The 25,657-nt window shown below is 41.0% G+C and overlaps 2 protein-coding genes across 3 annotated transcripts in view; both read right to left on the bottom strand.

The window, feature by feature from the left end:
- Positions 1-2,464, bottom strand: part of gdf3 (growth differentiation factor 3) — a gene marked incomplete at both ends in the record, with an annotated part of 3,857 nt that extends 1,393 nt beyond the window's left edge. Inside the window, 3 exons of the mRNA XM_080038511.1 lie at positions 169-355; positions 864-1,018; positions 2,185-2,464. Coding sequence (XP_079894637.1) covers positions 169-355; positions 864-1,018; positions 2,185-2,464 — 622 coding nt within the window. The remainder of the gene's footprint in view (positions 1-168; positions 356-863; positions 1,019-2,184) is intronic.
- A 1,005-nt stretch (positions 2,465-3,469) lies between these two features.
- trappc10 (trafficking protein particle complex subunit 10) lies at positions 3,470-25,542 on the bottom strand. Of its 2 annotated transcripts, XM_080037575.1 has the most exons (23): positions 25,404-25,542; positions 20,633-20,714; positions 19,893-20,028; positions 17,771-17,970; positions 16,928-17,123; positions 16,451-16,562; positions 16,114-16,361; positions 15,721-15,867; positions 15,432-15,546; positions 14,935-15,011; positions 14,650-14,741; positions 13,558-13,698; positions 13,156-13,265; positions 12,174-12,709; positions 11,606-11,747; positions 10,216-10,374; positions 9,547-9,776; positions 9,096-9,196; positions 8,716-8,839; positions 7,366-7,533; positions 6,665-6,845; positions 6,157-6,351; positions 3,470-5,670 (listed from the first exon to the last, which is right to left on the bottom strand). In XM_080037575.1, exons 1-23 carry the CDS (start codon positions 25,462-25,464, stop codon positions 5,420-5,422), a joined length of 3,804 nt encoding a protein of 1,267 aa, XP_079893701.1. In that variant the 5' UTR covers positions 25,465-25,542; the 3' UTR covers positions 3,470-5,419. The 2 variants fall into 2 exon arrangements, with proteins under 2 accessions (XP_079893701.1, XP_079893702.1); XM_080037576.1 differs by lacking the exons at positions 20,633-20,714; positions 25,404-25,542 and having other exon boundaries at positions 17,771-17,963; positions 19,893-19,955.
- Positions 25,543-25,657: the final 115 nt, after the last annotated feature.

Genomic DNA, 25,657 nt, shown 5'->3' with positions numbered 1-25,657 from the left:
ACTACCGCTTTTGTCCAAAGAGGGTGCAAGAAGGAACACAAACTGAAAGTTCCTCGGAGCACCTTTAAGTGTAACAATGAGTCTTTAGAATGTTCATGAAAATTTGCAATAAAGCATTTGAAAAGGCAGAAACACAAAATAAAATAAAAATTGGCTCTGAAAGCAGACCATAGTTGCGTCCCGGTTTGCGCCAGCCCTCTGCCAGCTGTGTGAGATCCATGGTGATGGAGGAGGTGCTCTCTGGCTGCAGCTGGACAGACTGGGACAGCAGCAGTCTGCGGTTGGCCTGGGGGTTGGCTCCCCTCAGAGTGGTCCGCATCACTCTATACAGAGACACGCTGACAGCCCGGGGAACCTGAAAGACATTCACAGATTTTTTTTTTAAAACAAAGGTGGCATTCCAATCCCCATACTTTCTGCTATTTAGTATGTTAGATTTAAAAAAGATTTATGATGTCCCAATTATTGTGGTCAGATTTAGTAGGCTTAAAAATACCCGGATGTCTACTACATCTGTCCAAGATTTTTTATTGTTGAAATTAGAATGCTATTTGGGCGATTCTGACCCACAATCCAGTGTGCACCGGAAGTGAAGTCACATCGACGGAGCCTTTGTATAAAAACAACCAGGGATGTGACAGATATAAAAGCAAGAGGCAAGATCCGGGCGCAATGTTATGATGAAATAACTAAGTAAAAGTATGTCCCAAATTGTATGCCTACTGCATGCTAACTAGATTATTTTTATGGTCAGATGAAGAATAGACAAATGAAAGAGTATGCGATTTGGAACGCAGCCCTTGACTTTTTTTTCCAAACCTACTATACCTTTAAAGACCGGTTTAATGGGCCCATGCACCTACCTGCAGGAGCTCTGCTGATCTGAAGGGCTTCCAGTGGAACTTGATCTCCAGCTGGGCCAGAGACAGCAGCTCCACAGGCTGCAGCACAGTCATGTTGAAGTAGAGCTGCTTCTCCACACAGGCGTGACAGCCGCTCCAGCCCGACACCAGACGGCCTAAAAACAAACAGAAGCAGGGAGAGAGAGAGAGAGAGAGAGAGAGAGAGAGAGATGAAAAAGCAATTTAACACAAGGCATTTTTTTAAGCCATTTCAGGGGGTTTATTTAGAGCTTTTTATTTGAGCGGAGATGGGGTGCATAATCACTTTAATCATGGGGGAAGAATAATTTGTCATGAGCAATTACTTCTCGCTCAAAACACACACACACACACCACAGTGCACTCACTCTGCATTTTTTATCAGTACAGTTGAGATTCATTGGAGCACGTTTGCAGTTTGATTTAGTGCAAACACCTCAGAATAAGCGTCTTACCGAGGTGTCATACTCGACCTGTTATCTTGTTTTAAAATAAACCTACTAGATAGAAATGTGTTTTGATCTCCCTGCCGTGTAACTGAATAACACTTAATAAAACACAATAAATAATGGTGTATTGTTTTCTCCTACCTGTGCAAATCCGCTCTACTTTTTCTTTAAGCTGAGACAGCTTTCTTAAGAACTTTAGATGTGAAAAACAATAACAGTACAGAACCACAAAGTACAATGGATACATGATTCCGTATGTTTCTATAAGCCTATACAGTTTAATCCATCAATACAATTGATTTAAACAAGTATGCCATTTGTGCTACACAGGCTTCAAACCGTGTAATGTTATTTGAGAAATGTAAATGGATATTAGTGCTATGAAAGTATATGAGAATTATAATGTATATTCGAAACCCCAAAAATGATTTAATATTTTATTTTTACTATATATATATATATAAATAATGCAACAAAACCTGATAATATGTTTGCTTGGTCTAATGGATGTAGATGTACTAACTTATGTTATGCTTTGTTTTTAAAAATAAAAAAAAGTTTAGATGTGTTTGTCATGCAACTAATGAAAAAGGAAAACAAAGCAAGATTGTCTATGGGTTTCTCTGATGTTTAAGCTTAGTTTTAAGAACTAAAATGGCAAAACAATATTTGATTTCTGACTTTATTTTCAAGTTTCTATCAAGGGAAGTGAATGGCTAAGACATTTTGTAAAGGGGATGGTGTAGTCTAAACTACTACCGACTACCTGCAGGGCTTGTGTGTATAGCAGCCTATAGGGTCTTTAAACAACATTACACATTGTGGCCAATACATAAAGCCACTCTGTTGCTCACCTAGGTCTTGCACGTATCGGATGATGTTGCCGCGGACTCCGTACTCTGACACCGTGCAGGGATCGCTCTCTTGGGCCTGGATGCTCTCAGACCTCCGGAACATCTTCCAGAGCGCGGAGGGGACGCTGTGGCGGGGCTGGTGGCTCGGTGCGGGCCGGGGCCGCCCGGAGAGACCCAGAGAGCTGAGGAAGAGCCGCTCCTGGCTCTTCATCTCCTCCACGTTGGAAACAGCACACACGCCGAGGAAACACACAGCGAGCGTAAGCAGTGGAAGAGCCATGGTGTCGCGCCTCATGTTTAGTTGGTTTCTCACCTGTAACGTCGGTGTCAAAAGGTGCAGGACGTTTGTTTTAACCTCAGTGACCTCCCGCTGTGCAGCAGCTGCATAATTATGTTAATGAGAGAGGCGAGGCCGGAGATAAGGTGAGGGGGGCGGGGAGACGTGAGGCTGATCTAGGGTCAGGTAATCTGAATTTTAGCAAACTATTCAGTTATCTGACCGTAACAATTTTGCATTGACTAAAACTGAGATGAGATTGTCACACGTATCAAACTCAACAGGCAGAAAGAGGAACAAAACATGAAAAAACACCTACAGACAGAAAGAAACAGCATGTTGGACTGATGCTGAAGTTGGGATTTCTTCAACACATTTGTTTCTCAACTCACAGCTGTGAGAGTTCTATGATGTTGGAAGATTCCTCCGAGCACTGTATCTTCTCTAGCAGTGGGTTTATGACGCCATCTGGTGTTCATGTTAGATACTTGCTCACTGTCATTTTACAAGCATTCTTTTTTCTGACTTTTGATTTCAGAAAAAGTAAATTTAACATGACAAGAGTACTTTTTCTGATCTTGAAATTGCATGTATATATATATATATCTCAAAAATCTAAATTGCCTCTGGACCTCATAAATTGTCTGAAATTAGGACTTTTCCCTGGATGTTCAGAGATAGTCCATGTCCTGCTTAATTTTGCTCACTCATTTATTCATATAGTTTCTTTAATGAACTATAACGTAACACAAATACAGTAGGCTATAGGTTTTCTACTTGATGTATTAATCGGTGTGCGTTTTGTCTGTTTGGTTTTGATGTTACTCTAAAAATGGCCAAAGGTTTGAAATCCCATGTCCTCCACACGCTTAATACTGAAGCAATACATTTATATTTCACACAATGATGTTGAATGTTGTTGTTCCAACTTTGTACTTGTGCAAAGGCTCCCTTTTAAACACGACACATCGAGTCAGTTCCAATGATTTTTTTTAATATAGTTGGCAATCAAAGATGATCTTGATTTTGAATCATTATTTACAGATCAGTATGTACAGTGGTCAAAGAAGAGCAGGAGGCTGTAGTTACACTGTGTGTGTGTGTGTGCGCGCCGGGGGGAAAGAGGGGGAAGGGAGGGGGGGGGGCAAGTGTAGCAGACATTCATCCTCTCAAAATACATGAGCGAATAATTCCAATGATGACTTCTCTCTCATTCATCTATTCAACACCTAACTGTATGTGTGCATAGCTCGGGCATTGATTTGGCGACGCACACACACCTCATACACACACGCACATACATACACACACACACAGAATAAATATACACACTCGGCATATGAACAATCCACTGTTAAAGGTAAGACAATAGATAGACAATAATGTGCACACTGGATGATCCTTGTTTTAAAAGTCTCACTTGATCTCACACACACACACACACACACACACACACACACACACACACACACACACACACACACACACAAACAGACACACACACATATGTGGACCCTCACACATACACAGAACTACAGCAGAACAGAGACACACACACACACACACCGCTAGACTCAGTCTGATCCTCTCACGTCATCAGTGGTTTTACATCTGAGAAGTTTGTTCTGATGTTTGCATTCCAAGTCGCTGTTTTTGTGAAAAAATAAAAATATATATTAAATTAAATCATTCTAAATGCATTTTTTTTTTGTTGATCCATCCATAATCATCAAATACCTTTTCTATCCTTCAGGTTAAAAAAAACTATCCCCTGCTGTATAATTACAGTAAAACATTCTAATGTTGATTTGAATCATGTACTCAAATACATGTGTTACCAAAAATTCTACATTGGAGGCGGAGCAACATAATTTGAAACGTCTGTTAAGTCAAGAAATCAATTGGAGCCTAAAGTGCAGTTACTTTTTAACACACGACTGTCTAAGTGCTTTGCTTGTAATGATCATTCTGGGACCAAAAGATGAGAAACATTTCTGAATGACAGGGATGACAGTCTTGTAGTATGAAAGAAAGGTCAAATTTTGGTTAGTCAAGTTTGTTGAATTGACAAATGTTAGCTGCTTACTTGCCCGTAAAAAAATAGGTAAATGCCGGATCAGACCCCACAATATTTTTCCGTTTCAAGATTGTTGCCCTATAATAGCTTAATCTGATAGTGACAATCACCCGTCGCCATTTTGAGTTATCAAGCTGATCCCATAATCACTATTATATCTCAACAAAACACCAGAGGAGATATGTTTGTGTATCCAAAGGAAAGCTATAAATCAGAGAGGATTATGAATATGTCTCCAATTATGCATTAAAGTCTCTCAACCTGTCAGATGAAAACAGCAGCTTATTTTGTGAACTTGAATGTAATCATTGGAGGCAAAAGTCTCAGATGTAGAACTGATGACTGCTTGAGTGGCCACAGGAACAGCACACACACAGCTGGACACACAGTCAGTCAAAGTTACAGTACTGGAGTAGCAGATCGAGGCGTAGTACACACAAACACACACACACACATCTAGGGCTTTGGTGCATCATGGGACAATCAGGACTGTTTATTCTTCAGTTTCCAAGGAGGGAGCACGAGTCGACGGGCGGCCAATCGGATCGATCGGTCCATATATATATATTTATGTATTTATAACTATAAATCCATCCAATGAGCTATGTACAAAGTATGGCGAGAAAAACAATCTTTTATTTAAATCTTATCTGCAGACGTCGTCGTTGGCTCGTCTTCACTGTTTTTCTAGTCCGTTAATGTCTCCAGTGATGTGAACGTTTTCATGCTTTAGGGTGAGTTGAGTCCAGACCCGGTTTGCCTCAAGCGGATTTTACGACATGGACTCATTGACCCCTCTATTTGAGCAACAAAAAAAAGCTCACCAGAGTCCACTTCCAGGTTAACTTGGTTTCAGTTTTTTAGAAGAAAGGGGCGGGTGGTCATGTAGCGTTGACCTCCATGATGTGGTCGTCGGTGGCAGGCAGCACCAGAACCTGCTGCGTGTGGCTGTGGTTGAAGACCTGCCCGGGGCTGAAGGGCTCCAGACGAGGCATGGAGACTCCAGGCTTGTTCTGCTGGTCCCCGCTGCCCACAGAGTGCACGCTGCCTCGGCTGCGGATGCTGGCCGTGTCGCCCTGGTCGTCCAGCGCCTTGTCCAGCAGGGACAGACTGTCGTTCTCCACGCAGCTGTCTGAGGGACGGAGAGAAAGAAACGTATAAGGCAAGGCACTTTATTTATATAGAACAATGCATACATGGATGCAATTCAAAAGTGCTTTACAGAGTAAAAACAAAAAGAAACCTATTACAATTTACTGCAATTATAAGTATGCAAGAATATAAAAAAAGAATTTGCTTCTTTTAATTTGCTTAATGACTTGAGAATGTATTTGTCAAATGTAATTGTTTTGTCTTTACATTTAAGTGCTTTCATTTAGTCGTCATCCCTTTATCTTAAAAGTACATTTTACTTTTACTTTTAGATTTAATTTCTGAGGTCTAAACAAACCCAATTCTACCAAATCTCTTTTAACCATATTACTTTTAGGTTAAGGGGCAATGAAACAAAATTAAATTTCTCAAGGCCAGATGAGTGGTTTATTGGTTGTTTACCAGATATTTAGCTGCGTTAAATCTTTGAGAAAATGAAGTATACATGACAAAAAAAACAACCTACCTGGGTCTGGTTGGATGGCCACTGCTGCAGTGTGAGGCAGGTACTTGAGCACTTTGATCTTGGGGAAGGGCAGGTGTCCCGCAAACAGAGGCATGACCTCAATCTGCACCTTGTGGGTGGCGCTGGCCGCCATAGGCATGGACACCATCCCAGAACTCTTCCCACACACCGCCCAGTTACTGCTGCTGTCAGCCACTGTGGACACACACACACACACACACACACACACACACACACACATTGGTCAATCTATAAATATTTGGCTGAAAAACAGCTGACGTAACATTGACATTTTGCAGAAATTAACTTATTTCATTGTGTTTTAATGAGTCCATACATTCCTTTTTATTCCTTTTGATGATGATTTATTTTTTTATTAGTATAATTGTATATATTTATTTTACCTTTATGATGAAGACTGAAATGAGGACAAAGCTTATTGTGAAAAAAAATAAAAAAAATAAGCTGAAACAATAAAACCCAGATGCTGGCCTTTGTAGACACATACCTTCATACATGAGCTTGGTGGTTCTGAGGCCGTCTGTGTCTGTCTTGCTCTCCTCTCCCATCTCTCCCTCTCCAGGTTCAGTCAGTCGCGTTATACAAACCTCCAGTCCACAGAGGAAACCAGAGCGACAGTGCTGCTCACCAGCAGGGGGCGTGATCTGCACTCGCACACTGTACAGCGTCTGATAACAGAGCAAACAAGAGGTTAATTATGGTGATTGTGCTTAAATAAACGAAAGGTTGCATAACAGTTCAGTAAATGCTGTGGAAGAAATATCAAAAGCAAGTTGCTAGCTAAGTGGGGCCCGTTGTTTACATACCAGTTTACAGACTCTAGGCTGTGTATTAACACTGGACTTTTTTTTCAGTGGACACATAGTACCAACAGGTAGCTGATAGTGTGGAAATATTTCACTTATTTTGACAGAAAGTTATTTTGACAACAGGTGTTCTCCTGAATGGCTGACTCCCCACCTTTAATTAAACACATGTTTTATTTGCCTGTGCAAATGTTCAGAAAAAAAGTTTGAGATATTTGAGCTATTCTTTTTCTATTTTCTTTTAATTGTTTGCACACAAAACAAAGTGTAGGATGCTGTAAATGTGAACAATTACAGTAAGATGATTACCTATTTTTGCCCCTACAATAAAGTTAAAAAAATAATAATAATAAAATAAAAAATAATTTTGGCGTGGACGTACAGTGACTCTCTCCAGCTGGAACTGGTAGTGGAAGGGCTTGAAGGAGGAGGAGACGTCTTGGTTGGCCGGAGAGAAGTTGGCAGAGAACACACACTGGAGACAGGAGGGCAGGTCGTCCTTCCACCTCACCTCCCACATGCAGAACACACTGTGCTTACTGCACAACAGCTACACACACACACACACACACACACACACACACACACACACACAGAAAACATACCACACACACAGACAGACACACAAAAGATTGAATGATTAGTGTAGTTTTTACGTTCTTGAAAGCAAAAGCAACACATTTGATATAAAGTGTATGACGAGAATAGGTCGACATTAAAAGTGCTCTGAGTAACTTTCAGTTTGTGTTAACTCTTGCACCCTCTTTGGGCAAAAGCGGTAGTGTTTTTACTACGCCAGCTGTACTAACAAAGGAATTAAGAAAAACTATATAAAAATAGCATTTTTTTTTTCACTTTTCTCGTTTGCTTTTACATGTAAGCTATGATCATCAGAGACAAAATTAGACTCATATTAGAAATATTTAAAAGTTCCTCGTAGCACCTTTAAACCAAAGTAATAGATAAACTATACAATTGTAAAATCTCTTCCTCCTGTTTCTGTTGTTTAACAAACAGAAACCTGCCATCACATGGTTGACAGACTAGTGGGGCAGGGTTCCTCTGCTTGTTATTTGTCAAGTCTACCTCACTTGGAATCATTAAATCCTACTTGAAGATCCCTCCAGATATCTGAGCTCCTCTCTCTATCTCTCCATACAGCTCAGCCCTGATAAGGAAACTCATTTTAGCAGCTTGTAAACACAATCACTATTTCTGTCACCACCCCGGAGGTCATGACCCTAAATGAGGCTTAAAAACAGATCAGCTGGTAAATGGAGAGCTTCGTCTTCTAAAGGCTTCACTCCCTATAGATGGAAGGCTGATACCATGGCAAAGAAATGTCAAGTACTACTATGTGTTACTATTTTTATATTGATTGACATCAGTGTGAACACAGCCTTGGAAGCAATCTTTCCCATTTCGAATGCCACCCCCCCTCCCCCACAATAACCCATAGGTCTTAAAAATATATATATATTTACCCTATGGAAGCCCATTTCCACTAGTAAAAAAATAGATGAAAATTGAAAACTCTACCATAAAAAAAAAAAAAAAACTATTCATAATTTTGAGATACTTGAAATGACTTTTTAGCTCATAATCATGACTTTCCAGGGGGAATTTTTTTTTATCAAGTCAAGAGTATTCATCAATATTTTATTTTTTTTGCTGGCGGAGATGGGCTTCCAACAACATATCCTGTAGTCACTGCTGTGTAGTGTCAGCTCACCTGTTGTGTTTTAGTGTTGAGGGACTGCAGCTCCAGTGATTCGTTCTGCTTCTCCGTCAGCTTCACCTCGGCCAGCGTGAAGTTCACGTCCGACACATTCTGCACACACACCTGGATGTACTTCCTGTTTGGGGTCGGGTCAGAGATCGTGTTAAGATTAATTGAGCAAACTCTAATTTAATACTTTTTTAGGATTGTATGTGAAAGGACTAGATTGAAAAATAAAACATTCCTGGTTCAACAAAGACACATTTCTTTACATTTTGATTTAAATATTACATTTTTGATGTAATTATACAATTGAACTCTATATATAAATGTGATATTTATATTTTATTGTGACTGACAGACATTTCGATGAGAAGGCAACGGATGCTCACCTGTTACCAGCAGAAAGCAGCGAGTGTTTGGTCTTGAATGGGATGTAGAAGGTGAGAGCGAGTAGTGTGGAGTAGATTGACCACGGACAGTCAATAGACATCTGTGGACGGACACCAGCATGATTTTACTAATGGTAAATGAACTTCACTTATGCTTTACATTGTTTTTGTACACATTCACCCATTCACACACACACATTCATACACCAATAGCAGCAGCTACCACGCAGGGTGCAAGCTAACTATCGGGAGCAATTTAGGGTTCAGTGTCTTGCCCAGGGACAATTCGACATGTGGCGGGGAGAACCACCAACGTTCACCAAGTAAAGTGGCTTAGAGTGCTCCGAGAAGTGCTACATAAATCTTGTGCATTATTCTTATTATTATTAATAAAAACATTGATTGTACTATAATGTAAACTAAAAGTGTGTATTTGTGTGTCGGCCCTCACCCTCTGGTCGAGGGTGATCATGGGGTTGTCCGGGTGGCTGTAGTGGCGTGGTCGGTGGCGGACCTCCCCGTTGGTCAGCCTCTCGTTGGGGGGCCGGTCAGACCCGGACGGGATGACACACAGAACCTCCAGCTGGAACTCCAGGGTGTGGTAGGGAGGGGTGGAGGGCAGGCTGATGCTGGTCACCTTCTCAGACGACTGGATGGACAGGACGCTCTCACCCACCAACTCTGAACACGGCAAAAGGGGGGATAGGAAAATGAAGCCATGATTTTTAAGCTGTATACAAGCATTCCCACCACATTTCTTTACCCAATTTTAATTTATTTAGGCCTGTTTCGCAATGATATGGCTCAATAATAAAACTCCTACTGCATTTCTTTTAAGCCATGTGCTATATATGTAATTTAAAAGTCATACATGAAATAAACACGTACCTCCCAGGCATTCTTGCATTCAAGACGGCAAGCAAGATTTCTAACTATAGTTATTCAAGGAACTATTTTGCATTACTTTAAACACGTGTGGGGATTTTTGTGAACATGTTTTAAAACACAGGCAAAAACTACTATACATTTTGTGACCATGGGAACCCTGAGTATATGAGTCAGTCAGTCAAACATTATACACAAATCAAAGATGGATATATTGAGTAAGATGAGCACTGACCAGCGGTGGGGTTGCTGATGCGTGCGGTGCAGCTGTTGGAGGGCAGGATGGGCATAGTGTCTGTGTTGCTGAGCTGCAGCGCGTCTCCTTTCTTCACAGTGTAGTGACCCGTCAGCAGAGTGAACTTCACCATCTGAGGCAGACCGGCCAATAGGGGCTCTGGAATACACAAACACAAGTACAGTGAGAAATGCCCCCAAACACACACATGAAGCAGGCTTTTTAGTATTTCCTTTGGTATTTTCACACTTTTTATTAAACAGCCTTGGAGAGACAGAGGTAAAATGGGGCAGAGAGGGGAATGACATGCAGAGAACGACCACGGGCCAAAATCTAACCCGTGGTCTGCTGCTTCTGAGGACTGAGCCTCTATTGGGGGGCGCTCTAACCACTACACCGCGAGAGCCCCCATGATGCAAACTTTTACTGATTAGTTAAACATGCACTATGATCAGTAATATTTTCAGAAGCACATCTGATCAAAGTCGGTGCTTATGATACATTTTTTAAATCTAATTCTACTGAAAAATATCAATAGACTGTTACTGTATGTAGTAATCAGTAGATGGAAAAAAGAAAAAGAAAACATCATCTACCTCCAACACTAAACTTTGTGCATGATGAAGAAAGTAGGAACTGCAGTCATTAGGTTTTTATTCTCCTTTTTTAAATGAATAATAAAATGGAGAAGGTAGAAAACACATTATTTCACCCTCATAGCTTACAGAGGTGATGATTATTATCAAAGACATTTACAGGAATACCGACAAGCCCCACAACATTATGTAAACGGCTTGTTTAATGATTACATCAAAACAATATTATGTTCTGTACACACACAAAACTTCTCCAGAGTCAAGAGCTGCAACCTGAGCATTACCAGCCTATTCTAGACACATCAACACTCATCATTAATAAGCTGAAGAAGCCTCAGGGCTTGTGTTTGCTTTGATCTGCCAGCTACATTTTCAGTTAGTTCAAAAAAGAGACAAGTGTGAAAAATCTGCAGCTCTTTTGAGAGCAATGCTAGTTATTTATAAGAACACTAATTGGCGAGAGAAACCAACGTACTTCAGTGAAAAATGTATATGTCATTTAATTTTAATGTTTTTCATGAATATACAACTTTGTAAACAAGCTTGAACTTTGCAACCAAAACCACAGCCTCAGATTTTAGATGAAAAATTCAGACCCTGGGCACTCGTGTTGTAGTGGTTAGAGCGCCCGCCCATAGAGGCTCAGTCCTCAAAAGCAGCAGACCACAGGTTAGAATTCGGCCCGTGGTCGTTCTCTACATGTCATTCCCCTCTCTGCCCCATTTCACCTCTGTCTCTCCAAACTATCTAATAAAGCATAAAAATGCCCCAAAAAATAATCATTAAATTCAGACCTGAGAGAGGCTCCACGGTGAGTTGGGGCTCCTGAGAATAGACTTCATACTGGACCGATGGGTAGATGTGAGGCAACACAAACTGCACTTGGCCCACGGTGGCATACAGCTGGCGTAACGTGTAAGTACCTGGCTGTCCACTCTACAGAGACAAGCAGAAGATGGAGTGTAAGGGTGAAAATATATACAACAGATACACAAACAGATGACAAACATCAATTAGCCAGTCGACCTACACAAAAGTGTTGTATTTTAAAAGGTGGAGTTAGCGATTCTGAAGAATGCTTGTTGTCAAATTCACCTTTTTTTTTTTACACAGCCTAGACTTTTTAACAAGGCATGTTAATAGCTATATTGGGCCTTATTTTGTACAAACCATTTGTTTACATAGCCTAGGCTGTGCTTAAACAGTAACACGGTAATAGTGTCTCAGTGCATGCACAGACAATACGGACAGGTAGCGGGTTGGTGAAGAGATATTCACTGATTCTGACAAAAAAAGTTAAATTTGACAACAAGCATTCCCCAGATTATCATAAATCCCAGAAAGCATTAAAGTGTGTCTTACTGGTGCTGTGAATACAATGCTGTTGTTCCCCGGCTCTAACGTTACGTCCTGGACTTTGAGCATCTGTCCTCCTTCCTTCACAGCCACAGTGGGCGGGCTGACGCAGTTGGGCGTGTCCGGTGGCGAGCTGCTGTCATGGCGACGCATGACCAAGTGAGTGTTTTTACACACCACGCCCGTAGAGTTGAGAGCATTGTCTGTGGGACTCCTGTCGTGAATCTCATCCAGCTCCAAAGAGGGACCGGCGGCGCCCGAAGAAGAGGGGGGCCCCGCTGAGGAGTTAGCCTGGCTGAACTCTACCGTCCCTGGGTTCGTTTGCCTGTGAGCTCCCTTAGACCGTCCGTTGGTCCCTCCACGCTCCAGGTCAAAGTGAATGCTAGCCGCTAGCTGCTGTATGCTAACCGAGACGGGCATGAAACATCGCAGATTGAGCTCAACCTGCAGCACGGCGCCGGAGTGAACTGAGGCCGTGGCCGGACGGAACTGTAGCCGGGTGAGCTGAGCAAACACTCCCATGCTGAGAGTGACTTTAGGAGCTGTGGGGAGAGGAAATAAAATGACTAAATGAAATACACACACAGAAAAAAAAAAATCACATTATTTGACCTACGAATGAAAAAAAAAAAAAAAACTCAACTCTTTTTACTAAGGTTGTATAAAAGCATTGTGGTAAATCTCAAACATAATCAACTTAAGTAGAAATAGAGCAGGTGGGTTGAAACAAAGCAGGTACACAAACCTTAAAGGTTGACTATGCAACATTTTCATTAAAAAACAAAGAATAGAATTTGCAGATAAACACACAGCCACATGTTATAGTGGGGCAGAAGTGATCATTGCGAGGGGTTGCATAGTGTGCCTTTAACACCCCTAAAAAGCACTGAATATCATAGACAGAAGTATTATGATATTTTTGTTTTTCCTTTAAGTTTTGCATGGTGACAGTAAACTTATACCAGTTATGATGAGTGTGATCACTTACATTGATCCCCAGACTTTCCGGCAAAGGTCAGAATTTCTTGACAAAAGTGCTTCCTCTCCTCCGTGGTCAGATTCACATCACCAGCCAACAGGGCACAGGTTTGCAGATAGCTGTGGTGGGTTGTCAAGGAAACTAAACACAGTGTCTAATATACAGACCTATAAAAAGGTTTATAAAAACCTTGAATTCTTAAAAAAAAAAACTTGAATTGCAAAATGTGGAATTCTTTATAAAACACCACCTTCACCATCCCACTATTATATATCCTAGGTGTTAGAAAAAAAAGGCACACTGGACTATTGCACCATGGAGGTTATTCCCTTGACACTTCTGTAACGTTGACATATGTGTCACTTGTATGGACCCATGACTGTTGTTGTCATTGATGATTTGAAAGGATACTCTTCAGTCCTGTCCAGCAGTTTTTGACACTCAGCAATCTGTTTCCTGGTGTGAGTGACAGGGAGGCCCCATCCCTCTGATACGTAAGACTTCAGAGCTTCCTGTAAGAAGGTTTCAGCCTTCTCAGGGTCCCCCTTCCTCCTATAAAACACACACACACACACACACACACACACACACACAAATACATCACATTATCATATCTATAAAATCAGAGATCCATCAGACATTTTACACTTTATTGTTTAAAAGCTACTTAACTACTATATAACTAAATTCTAATTCAAGATGTTGGTAATTATTAAAATACATTTTATCCATTGTATTTATGCAGGCATGAGACTGTACATTCATTTTGTTTTTACCATAACAACTCATTAAAATGTTGTCAACATTTATTATTTTATTATATTTTATATATATATATATATATTTATTATTTTATTAGTCAGAATATATTTGAAAGGCTCACATCTAACTGTGAAAGCAGAATAATGACGCATCCATCTGCTATTAGCTGATGTTTGGCCTCATGTGAGGATATGATCTGGATTTAGAAATAGTGACATCATGCAACACAGCAGAGCCAACAGCAGAGGCCCATTTCACTTTGATCTCCTAACCATAAGCTTTCTGACCTCATACGTGATTTGGTTAAGGGGTCTGGTTGCTTTTTACAAGACCTTGTATATACATATTGTTTAGTTAGAACAAAAGCAAAAACAAAAACTGGTCACTGCATGATGAATTCCACCTCTAATAAATCTGTTTCAAAGGTTAACTGCACTTTTACAACTTCCTATTCATTTATAAATAAACGCCTGTCATACCCATGGTACCACATTAGGGTTGTCATTTATTCTGCCTGAATAGACCCGTCTCCTCCGAAGTGTGTGGGTGTGTTTACAAGCAATGACTGACTGAGTGACAGTTCTGGAGAAGAGGCCTAATCAGCCAGAATAACTTTAAAATACCAGTGTATGTGGATCCAATCCAACTTTATTTATAAAAAACAACCAAACTTGAGGCAAAGTGCTGGATGCGCAGTGCATTGTGTGTGGCCCTAATAGGACTGGGTATAGGTTTTCTTACATGTAGAACTCAGCCAAGCTTTTCCCCACCAGTCTGGCAGACCTGAGTCGGCTGATGGCTCTGTACATCTCCATAGCAGCGTGAGACAGCTCCTGATGCAAGGCCAGGCCAATAGAGGAGGGAGAGGGTGAGAAAGAGGGCAAAGAAAGATAATCAGCTGTTGACTGAGGTTTCCATGAGATTACATCAGAAAAAAAATGGCTAAATCGGGACAGAAACTCATAGAATGTGTCTTAACTTTCTACTGAAATACAATACCAAGCCGTGGCAAGACAATGTACTTACGAGATAGTGCCTTTCAAAAGCTTCAACAGATGACAAGGCTTCTTTCAGCTTTTTGTAAGGGCTCTGCAAACTGTTGACTGTGGTGGAAGAGAGAGGGAAAAGGAAATTATTTATAATTGTTTGTATAAGTGTCAGGTGTCATTTTTCAAATTTTTTCGACATAATTGGCCTAAAACAACAAGCCCAAACTTCTTCCAGTAGGAAATAAATGCTTAAGGCCCTGACACACCTTCATGCTGCCTTAATAGAACTTGTGCCAACATTAGCAACAGAGGCAATGCTTTTTATCTGCTGGTATAAACTGCCCTTAATTGCATTGCAAAAATGCCGACCTGCACATACACTTGCCTGCACCTGTGTGCATTTGTACTCCAAACAGAGAAACAAAATAGGCCGACTATAGGACGATTATGATTTGACAGAAATGTCTTTTAATCTTTAACAATCAGCGAAAAAATGTCACTCCCTTTATTTAACAGCAGAGTCTGTAAACTCACCAGTCTCCGGCCTCTCATCCCCCAGTCCGGCCAGCAGATCCACAGTTCTGTTCAGGTCTTCAGATGTGGGTCCCTTCTCTGACACCAGCCCACAATGTTCCCCCAGGCATTTCAGCTGGAGAAAACAACAGACATTTTAAAATATTCCGAAAGTTCTCATCTAAAGTCATAATTACTTTAACATTCTTCCATTATAACTCTAAGAAAACACACCGTTTGTATCTCAAAATGAGTTACACAAAAGGGATCAACAAGTCAAAGCTTCATGATTTAGTATTTTTGTTGTTACCTTGTCAGTAGCGTAGGCCCACAGGCCGACAGTATGGGAGCAGTTTGCAGCTAACTGGGCCTGATCACAACAGCCCTCGATCCTGTGCAGAACCTCCAAGCAGCTGAGAAACACCCAGCAGTCCAGAGCTCCCTCCAGCACAGACACCTGAACAATGGCATAAAACAATGTGTTTCAATCAATGTCATCTGAGTGATGAGATGAGAGTGAAGTCCATATTTTAAAAGGTGGTATCAGCGATTCTGGATAATAGCTGTCCAAATGTTTTATTTTCGCTTTTATTTTTGTGTTCCTTTTTTAATTTTTTTTTGTGTCTGTGTATGTGTTTGTGCATCTATAAAGACACATCTATAGTATTAAAAAAACAAATGGCAGTGTAGGAATGGGTTTTACCTCCAGCAGCCGTAGCTCCTGGACACAGTTGTGCAGCAGCTCCAGGGCTCTCTGTGTGACCTCCCAGGGCCTCTGGAGGAAGATGAGCAGGGTGCACTGACGTGAGAACAGGTAGCTCCTCAGATCCAACAGGCTGGCCTCCCCACGCTGGATACTGTCCCTCTTCTCCATGTCTATGGGCCGCCGCAGCAGCAGGCCGCTCCAGTTACGCACCGGAGCGCAGAATGAGTTCAGCCAGTTCGCTGTATCTGTAGGATATAGAAATAGACCAGTTAGACCAGTTACTGATAAATGTTTATAACCAACCATTGCACTGGGTGGTGGGCTAGCTACATACCTCCAGCTCCAAAGTTAAGGACATATTGGGTAAAGAGAGCGTCTAGTTCATCATACTGGACCAAGGCATCTTCAAACTGCTGCAGCATCTCAAACACAAAGGCCAGCTCCTCCTGCACAGTCACACACAAACACAAACACACATGTGAGTGAGAGACAACTGAAGTGTGGCACTTAGACATTCTAATCCATGCCTTAGTGCAAACAAGGCAGAGTTAAGAGGACACCATCAGCAAACCAAAACAATCTTATCTACATAAAATAAATAGGAAAGCCCCACTAAGCACTTTGAGGTTTAATAATCTGTATTTAAAAGCTATAACCACTACACCATGAGTGCCCACACCTGCATGACATGTTTGCTGCCCTTTCAAGCAGGGTTTTAAGTCACAACAACACAGCCTCTCTTCTTTTCTTTCTTTGCAGACATTTCAAACACAAAATCAAATTGTTCATAAAGTATTTATTAATGTGTTACCTGGACCATGAAGTATTCACAGAAGCTCCAGCCGGGCTGTGTGCGTTTCTCCCGGAGCGTTCTCATGTCGTCCTCAAAGCGTCCCAGGTTCTTGGTGAAGGACATGAGGAGGAGCGTCCGAAGCTTCAGCAGCAGAGAGTTCCAGGATTCCTGAGAGCGAGACGAGTCCTTCAGTGGGTCCGACAGCACCACACACCTGTGGAAGAAAGGGGCGATATAACCTTAATGTACTCGGGGAAAGTTGAATATATTATTATTATATATTTTGACATATACTTAGAGTGTAGTGTAGTGAGTATATGCCTGTTGTTATATAAGAAGCAAAAGATGGCGACTATTATTTGGATTTTCTGTCAATGTGACACATTTTTTAAAAGTAACTGCTGTATGATTTAGGCACCAACAGCCCAAAATCAAAAGATTGAATTGAGTTCTCCAATAGAAAGCAGAGAAAAGCAGGAAATGCTCATTTAAAAAATGCAACCAAATTTAAAAAAAAAATAAAACATTTAATATGTTCTAGCATTTTTATGCTTTATTAGATAGTTTGGAGAGACAGGTGAACGACCACGGGCCGGATTCAGACCTGTGGTCTGCTGCTTCAGAGGACTGAGCCTCTATGGATGGGCGGGCTACACCACAAGCACCCCCCATTTGGTAACTAACTAACTTCACAATCAACTCGTCATTATAGCCCAAGATACTACACACATGATCACATTACCCATCAGTCTATAAGAGAACAATCTCAGCATGAACTGGGGAACTGACAATGCCTCTGTGACGGGAAGTCATTCCGTTTTCCCTGTTCTAAATGAACCTATTCTGTCTGGACTTCCTCACCTGTCGTTCTGCTTGTTGCAGAAGTCGCTGCGGATCTTGTCCACGATGGAGGAGCGAGGCAGGATGTTGGTCTTGTTCTTCTTCTTGGTGTCGTTGGCCTCCACGACGATGATGACCCAATCAGGAGAGGCATGAGTCCGTAGGCTGTTCTGCCAGCGCAACATGTCCTCCTTCACCGAGGTCTTATACGCCTCTGTGTCCTGCAAAGAAAGTCAAATGCATTTTAGTATCCAGGCATTACTCATCAATGGTAACAGCAAGAGGTTGAGGTAAATCCTATCCTACCACTCTAATTTTCTGCACGTTGAAAAGGTGCTCCGAGGAACTTTTACATATTTCTGAAACAGTAAAATGTTTTCCTCTGATGATCAGAAATGACATGTAACGGCAAACGAGACCATCGGTGCAAAGAATACTATTTTTTAAATGGTTTTTCTAAATGATTTTGTCATTGGTTTGCTCACCCAGAAACAGCTGGCATAGTAAAAACACTACCGAGGGGTAGTAGAAGTTGCATGTTAAGAGTTTCCACATCAGAAGATATCATAGGACAGAAATCGATAAAAGTCTGATTGATACTTGAGGGTAGTGTTGGTGTTAAATTGGCTGGAACAGAGTATAGTTGGGATATAATATGCCAAGTCAGTTATTATGTAACAACGGCCTCTGGCAGGAGAAGGAAGGAATTGAGGCTCTGAGGATGCACAATGTATTTGGAAACGTTTTTCCCCCCCCAGTATCTATGTAACTGTGCTACTGGAGGTTTGAACTGACTGTGGTTGAACTTATAGTTTGTAGGCTGTACACACACCCATTGCAAACTCCCAAGTGTTGCTCTTACTAACAGCATTACAAGAGACAGCCTAACTGAACTAGACAAGGGCGCCACCACTGCCTGACTGTGGCTGCATCCATTGTCAACACTGCTTTCTTCATTGGTTGCAGCTGCAAATTGTTGGTTCACAAGTTAAACAGGTTGGTGCTGAATGGGTACAGAATATAATGTGGTTATAGCAAAGAAATACTTACCTGTTTTGATCTGATATTTCGTATAAAAATTGAGATGTGACTAATTGCTGGACCGTGGTTTTATAGTCTGTCCAGGACACAGCTGAACATTTGAACTTTTTGCTGCTCCTTGTAGAAATAGAATTAGAAGCTAATGACCTAACTTGCAACGTTCAGTCCCATAATTGGTTAAGACTGTGTGTGTGTGTGTCTGTCTGTCCGTCTGTCTGTCTGTCGCTACTCCCTCCCAGATAAGCGTATGTGGCGATTCCAACACTGACACAGTCTGCAAGAAAATTCTACTTGAAAGTTGTACTCAATTTCAGGTCTTATCTATTACTGTGTTGAATTGTAATACTGTACATGTGTGATTGTAACTGAATCCATTCTGCACACAAACATGGACTCACACTACTCCCACACTGGAGGCACAGTCCCTAGGAAATGTCATGAGTCACGAGCTGATGACAGCACTTCCTCAAACTCACCAACTGCTAAGTCAGCAGCTGCACCTTCTAGCTTCCCTACTTGTTTTTCTCCTGTGTGTTAGCTTTGCCTAACCTGAGTCCACACCAGAGTAGAGGCGCATAACAGTGCATATCATAAAAAGGCCAAGTGCACAAAATAAAGATACATAGAAACGTTGCTCATATTTTTTTTCATGTCACAGAACTGAGTTTTTAGAAAATGCTCTACAACATACATACGTTGGAAAAAATGCTATATTCAGATTGTCTGTGGACAGGGAACAGATATGGAGTGGTGCCGACATGGTCACTCTCAACTCAGTGAACTTTCATATCTCACAAAATGAGTTTGCATATCTTCGCTACAGAGCTGTCTGTGTGACCTAGTTTTGCCCAGATGCGATGGTCATACGCACTTATCTATTCTTGGGAGTGTAGACAAGTGTAGATATTGGCACTCCTACAGAAACAAACTTAATTCAAGATTCTGGTCTTGTGACTTTCTGGACAATAAAAAGTCAGCAGCAACATTGGAAAAAGCAGACTTAGTGTTGACACCATTGCTGTCTGTAATGATTTCAAAATCTATACGTAATGATAACTGGTGGTACACAATTGATTGATGCTCTTTTTGATGCTCTACTCACACAGCAGTCGGTCCAGTAAATGTGGAGGAAGGGGAAGGTGAGGAGAGCCTTGTTGCCCTCCTTGGGGAGCAGCTCCTCTTTGAACTGGACAAAATTAGCTTCAAGGTGGATCATTTTTGGTGCGCGGCCGTACGTCCTGCACAAGAAGAGAGAGAGCAGAGTGTTATACGTTCAATAATAAATGTGTTTATGATCAATATTATTTTTATGTTCAACAAGATAAAATATGGCTATTATTATATCTATGGAATATACAGTACAAGCAAGATGTTCTACCCTTTTCCCCACAAAATATCATCCCTCTATCATACACAGTCAAACCTGCATTAAACTCCAGCAACTTTGTTATTTGAAATGACCAACATGTCGTTAAATGTTTCCATTGGAAAGTGAAGATGATTATAAAAGGGGTGAGGAACATAGTCTCTAAACAGTCACTGAAAAGTTTCATAATTATGTAAATCTTTCCTATGCAATGTTTTGTATTCATCATTAAGGCTATGCAAGAAGTTAAAATGCATTCTGAAATTATGTTTAATGTAGGACCACATTTACTGAAAGCATTTCCCACTAACATAAATGGGAGGGGACAAATTCAAGAGCATCAAATCGACTACCGGTACTTCTTTCAAAATGACGACCGACAGTCCCCTGACACAGTGGCAACAAAGTTCTACAGTGGTATTTTTTTTTAACTATGTATTTTCCATCATGCATTCAGCAGGACAGTTAGTACTCACCTCCTCCATTCCATTGGCTCCCTGGGAAGCTGCTGGGCCAATGAGGTATAGAGAGACGTAAACAAGCTCTGGTCCCCAGCACCTGTGATGAAAGGGGGTGGGACAACAGGGCTTTTTAAAAACCAGGTCAGAAACACAGAATTCAAACATGTACATGCTCACGTGTCCAAATAAAAATAACCATACGCAAAATATACAGAATAAACACAGGGGTTCAATGTTTAGGGAGGGACGTGGAAGATATATTGGGCAAAATTAGGTTTATACTGAATTGGAATGCTCATTTACAATAATTTCAATACAAAGAAAATACCCCAAAACCCGAGTACAAAATGATAAAAATAATGCTTAGAATAATAAAAAGCAGCTTGTATGCAAACATCAGAAGTCTCTCTCTTTGCCCTTCTCACACTCAGCCATTGTTTACAGTTTAGTTGAATTGAGTCTGGAAAAAAGTATGGGATTGTGCGGCACTACTGGAACAAAACTGAGTCAGGAGGTTCAAGCCTTTTAGCAGCCTTCTCAGAAACATGCTGAAATGAAAGATTACTGCAACTGCTGCACACACAGTTGATGTAGTGTAGTAGGCCATACTCTTTGAAAACACAAGTGAAGATTCCAGAAAAGCTGTGATACTCTTTGTCACACACATTAAACAATTATATATTGGTGAGTATCTTGAAGGCATTTTGTCATTTTAACAAGTCAACCCATTGGCATAGGAGCTCAGAGAAGCACCCAAGAAATGTTTTGATTGCTGATTCTACTGCTTTAAAAAAAAACTTGGACGTACAGCAGAAGGTATAAAATCCATGCATGAACACCCAAGGCTTATCTCATGTAGATGCGCCGACAGTGTGGTTGTAATTACTCAGAATTCATGGGGGCATCAGACTTACGCACTATAGCTTTAACTTTTAAACTGATTTACTCATTTTCAAAACTGTCTTTTCTGCCTCCAAAAAGCTTTGTAAGTTTAGCTTTGTATTGCAATTGATTAATATGCCTAACACACATTTCATGCTTTCTATATGTTATTTCACTTTAAGGAAATTCATGATGCAAAATTGCTTTGGAGCATAACCTTCCTCCACACAGCTGTCTGAAACCATCAAGAACATAACATAGCAACACCTAAGTGTGATCTGATATATCCGGCCATCTGTGATGCATCATATAATTGATCAATCTTTTTTAAGAAGCAGGAATCAAACCTATGCTGCTGTAGTGTATGATGTGTTTGTATTCAGTTTCAGTGGTGAAGACAGGCAGCTCAACTCAGGAGTTTGGCCCAGACACACAGCCTACACCTCCCTCTATCCTTAGACCCTGTTTCATCACCATGTAATCTCTATGGACCTAAGTGCACACACAGTCTGAGCCATTTGAACACTCACTGCAGCAACAGCTTTAAAACAACCTCAACTGCCAGAAAGCTGAACTGATTAGTGTGTCTACCTCAAGGACACATTTAAAAGTTTGTCATTCCTAACATTACATTTCATTTGACGCATTTATCCAAAGTGACTTACCAACAGTACGTTCAACCAAGAGGTATACACACACCCAGAACATCAAGAATCATGTCAGTAAATTGGCTTCAAACAAGCCTACAGCCTTACATGCTACATATAAATGCACAATGTAAAGCAATTAAATAATTATTTTCTTTTTGATTTAATAATCATATTCTTGTTCTTCTTAGCCAAGGTGCATTCAGAAACAGCCAGGACTTCAATAGTCTATTATTGCATTGTAAAATTTGTCCATTCTCATTTGGTTAACACACGTAAAAGCTGAAAAATGTAATTGACAATGAAATTACAATAAAACAAAAGCGGTTCAAAGTACGGTATTTCAAAAGACAATGTATTCCAGTACGTCCTGCTACCAAAGTATATTGCCCTATCCCAGTCAGACACTACACAGCCACAGCCACTTATCAGCCATTCCTAATGGAAAGACAAACACGTGGTCTGATGCTTTTCACACCTCACCAGTGCTTTGAAGTATAGAGAAAAAATGAAAAAATACCTGCCCTTCAGATCAACTCACTCTTCAGGGCCACAGGCACATAGCATTTCATAAAATGGAAATAGGACTATGACATTTAAGGTTCCGACTTTCAGCCTTGTTTTGAGGGGTCTTGCCCTTGATTGTAGCTGTAGCTGATACATTTGTGTACATGAGAGTCAGTCTTTTCTCCCATATGCCTCCTACGCTGTGTATATCCACTTCATCACTATTGATCTAGACCCATTAACCTGCCACCTATAGACTACCAGTCATAGGTGGCAGTTGGTGACATATCCTGTTCAAATCAACGCTAAAGTGAAGTCAGTATTAGAGCCAGCCAGTAGCCCATGATGTCAGATAGGCTCAAACTGTTCGCTTTGATAAACTGTGAATTCTAAGACTGAGCTACACTGGATCTGGGCTACACACCACCACACATCCAATGAAGAGTGTTTAAAGCCCTTTTTTTGTAAATACTCCCCCGAAGGGTAGATTGAACAGTACTAGTCCTGTACTCTCCTTACTGTTGGAAGTAAACACTGTCAAACATCCTGCAAGGCAGACGTCATTACTAAATCGCATTGTGAGTTCTATTTGAATCCAGAGTGTGTCTGGAGCTGGGCCAACACATGTCCCTGTGCTGACAAGAGGCCTGCCCTAAATCAATTAGCCAGGCTGCCTACTGTTTAACACCTGCACAGATGATAAGTGATTTGGGCTTTCGCTTTGTGCACATAACTACTGCATAATATGCTGCCATAGTAACTCACTAAATTGTGTGTTGTTGTCATTCAATTTGGCATGAGCCAGCATGATTCTGCTTCCTCTCCCGAAAGCTAAAAAGCCAAATGTCACCGTTAAAATTGTCAGAATACACATTAAGTTAATGCATCTCTGAGCATTGGTTGTCATTCATCTATCCACATGGTCTTAAAGCTTGTACTAGCAGCGCATAAAGAACTGTCAGATATTGCTATGAAAAACAGCTGTCAAATACAGCCCTGCAAAGCAAACACCAGTGTTAATCCCTATGACACACTGTCACATTATAGTGAAAGTACAACACTGATCATCTGACAGGGAACACCTTTGGAAGCAGAAGAAGATGCATGAATGTAGATTACCCATAAGTCTATTAACCAATGCTTCAGCACATGATTCGTTCTTGAAGCTTAAAGTTCAAGTGACAAGTTTAGTCTGGAGATGTTTTAAATCAATGATCACCATGAAAACAGAAAGAGAGTGTTGTAGAGAGAGGTTATTTGCAGTGAATTAATGTGCATACATCTGTAACTCCCCCGACAAAACCCTAGTGTTTTCTGCATATACCTTTTGGCAGCTAGTAACATGTGAATGTAACAGTAAATAGCAACTTCAAGAAAATTGTGATCATCTATGCTTCAGTCAAAGAATGAAGCATTGAGAGAAATGAACTGACAGTCTACATCATTGTACACACTTTAAAAGACTCATCTAGTAAAATGGATTCAACATAAGAATAACTTATGTTTCTCATGCAACTTTCAGCATATGCTTAGATTTAATCACCCATTCCTAGATCAAAACATTAGTGCCAAATTGGCAACACTTAAGACTCATTGCTTCATTGCAGAAGTAAAGGACACCTGATAGCCCCTTCAGTAAAGCCATGTTTTCCCAGGACTCCCCTTTTGGGTATCCTTCCAGTTACATTTTGAATTCACCAACAAGTACCACTGGTTAACTACCACACACACACAATCTCCCTTTTTTAACCCGACTTCCCCGGTGTCTCTGACCACTCTCCCCGGGTGGTCCCCCGGTTGGGTCACCTTAGGACCACTCTGTCCTATAAATGGAGCAGCCTGGGGTGTGAAGTGAAACTGCCACCTAAAATATCACAGCCGGTGTTGCACTGAGTTCTGCCTGCCCACTGAAAATTGCTTGCACCTCAGCTAAAAGGAAATAACTTCCATACATTTTTATACTTTTAAGGGTAAATAAATAACTATTTAAAATGTATATATTGTGTTATGTTTGTTAAATATAGATATCAAAAGGCTATAGTTTATAAGGGGGGATGGGGATGTATTATTGTGTAATATTATTATAGACTAATAGGCCTATAGAGTAAATAATTCCCTTATAACCTTCCTTACATCTATAAAGCTGAGCTGCAAATCTACAATTTGATTGATAGATGTCCAGAAGTAAAGTTAAACTGTTAAACGTTATTCTGCGAAAGGTGCATGCAATGCTCTGCAGGGAGGAAGATCTCGAAATAACACCTGCTCCTAAAATAACCCTTCCATGAGGCTCCTAATGAAACTCCAGGCGGTTTATGAATGGCAAACTGACCGCGCCGCCCAAACATCATGTGGCGGCTGCAGTCTGAGCCGCTATCGGGGAGAAAACCGGGTCTGTCCAGCCTGGGAACAAGGTGATAACTTTACCCCAAAGCTGCAGCAAACAGCCGTGACGTTATATCGTTAGCTACCGCAGGCCTGTTAATCAATGTAGCATACCGGCTAGCTGAGAGACATAGCTGTTAGTTAGCATGTGGACATTTAGCACAGACAGTGGTGCAGTATGTGTGTGGAAATGTTAAAGCCGTGACAATTAGAAAAGACGCCTGCAGTCAGCACAGACAGGCACCGTCTCTTAGCTGGTTAACAGAAGGGCAGAAGCTATCTTAGCTAAAGCGAGCTAATGACAGTTAGCTAGCTGACAGCAAAAAAAATACAGACTGAACCGTCTCCTTTTATCAAACACTCACATGTCACAATCGGCTTGTTTTCCATTGTGTAGATGATCGGCTTTTCCTCTTGACACTCCATATGTGTTAGCGGTGGTGCTCCATGAAAATGACATACAAACAGAGCTTTATTATTAGTAAATGCTTATGTGTGCAGTTGTGTTGAACCGATGGGGCCTGTGTCCCCCACTGCACTTCCGGGAAGTACGTCAACTGTGCGTCATTAAAGGGCCGATCCACACACCTTTGCAGGAATGTATTGAAAACACTGTGAT

This window comes from Ammodytes marinus (assembly GCF_949987685.1).
Source record: "Ammodytes marinus genome assembly, chromosome: 12".
Lineage (NCBI taxonomy): Eukaryota > Metazoa > Chordata > Actinopteri > Uranoscopiformes > Ammodytidae > Ammodytes > Ammodytes marinus.
The sequence above is the reverse complement of the archived record's forward strand: the minus strand, read 5'-3'. Positions and strand labels throughout refer to the sequence as shown.

Coding starts and splice junctions, on each gene's coding strand:
- trappc10 (XM_080037575.1), bottom strand. CDS start 25,464: ATGGAGTGTCAAGAGGAAAAGCCGATCATCTACACAATGGAAAACAAG. Junction 20,029..20,632: donor GAGCCAATGGAATGGAGGAG/GTGAGTACTAAC, acceptor CTTCTTGTGCAG/GACGTACGGCCGCGCACCAA. Junction 5,671..6,156: donor GGCCATCCAACCAGACCCAG/GTAGGTTGTTTT, acceptor TCCGTCCCTCAG/ACAGCTGCGTGGAGAACGAC.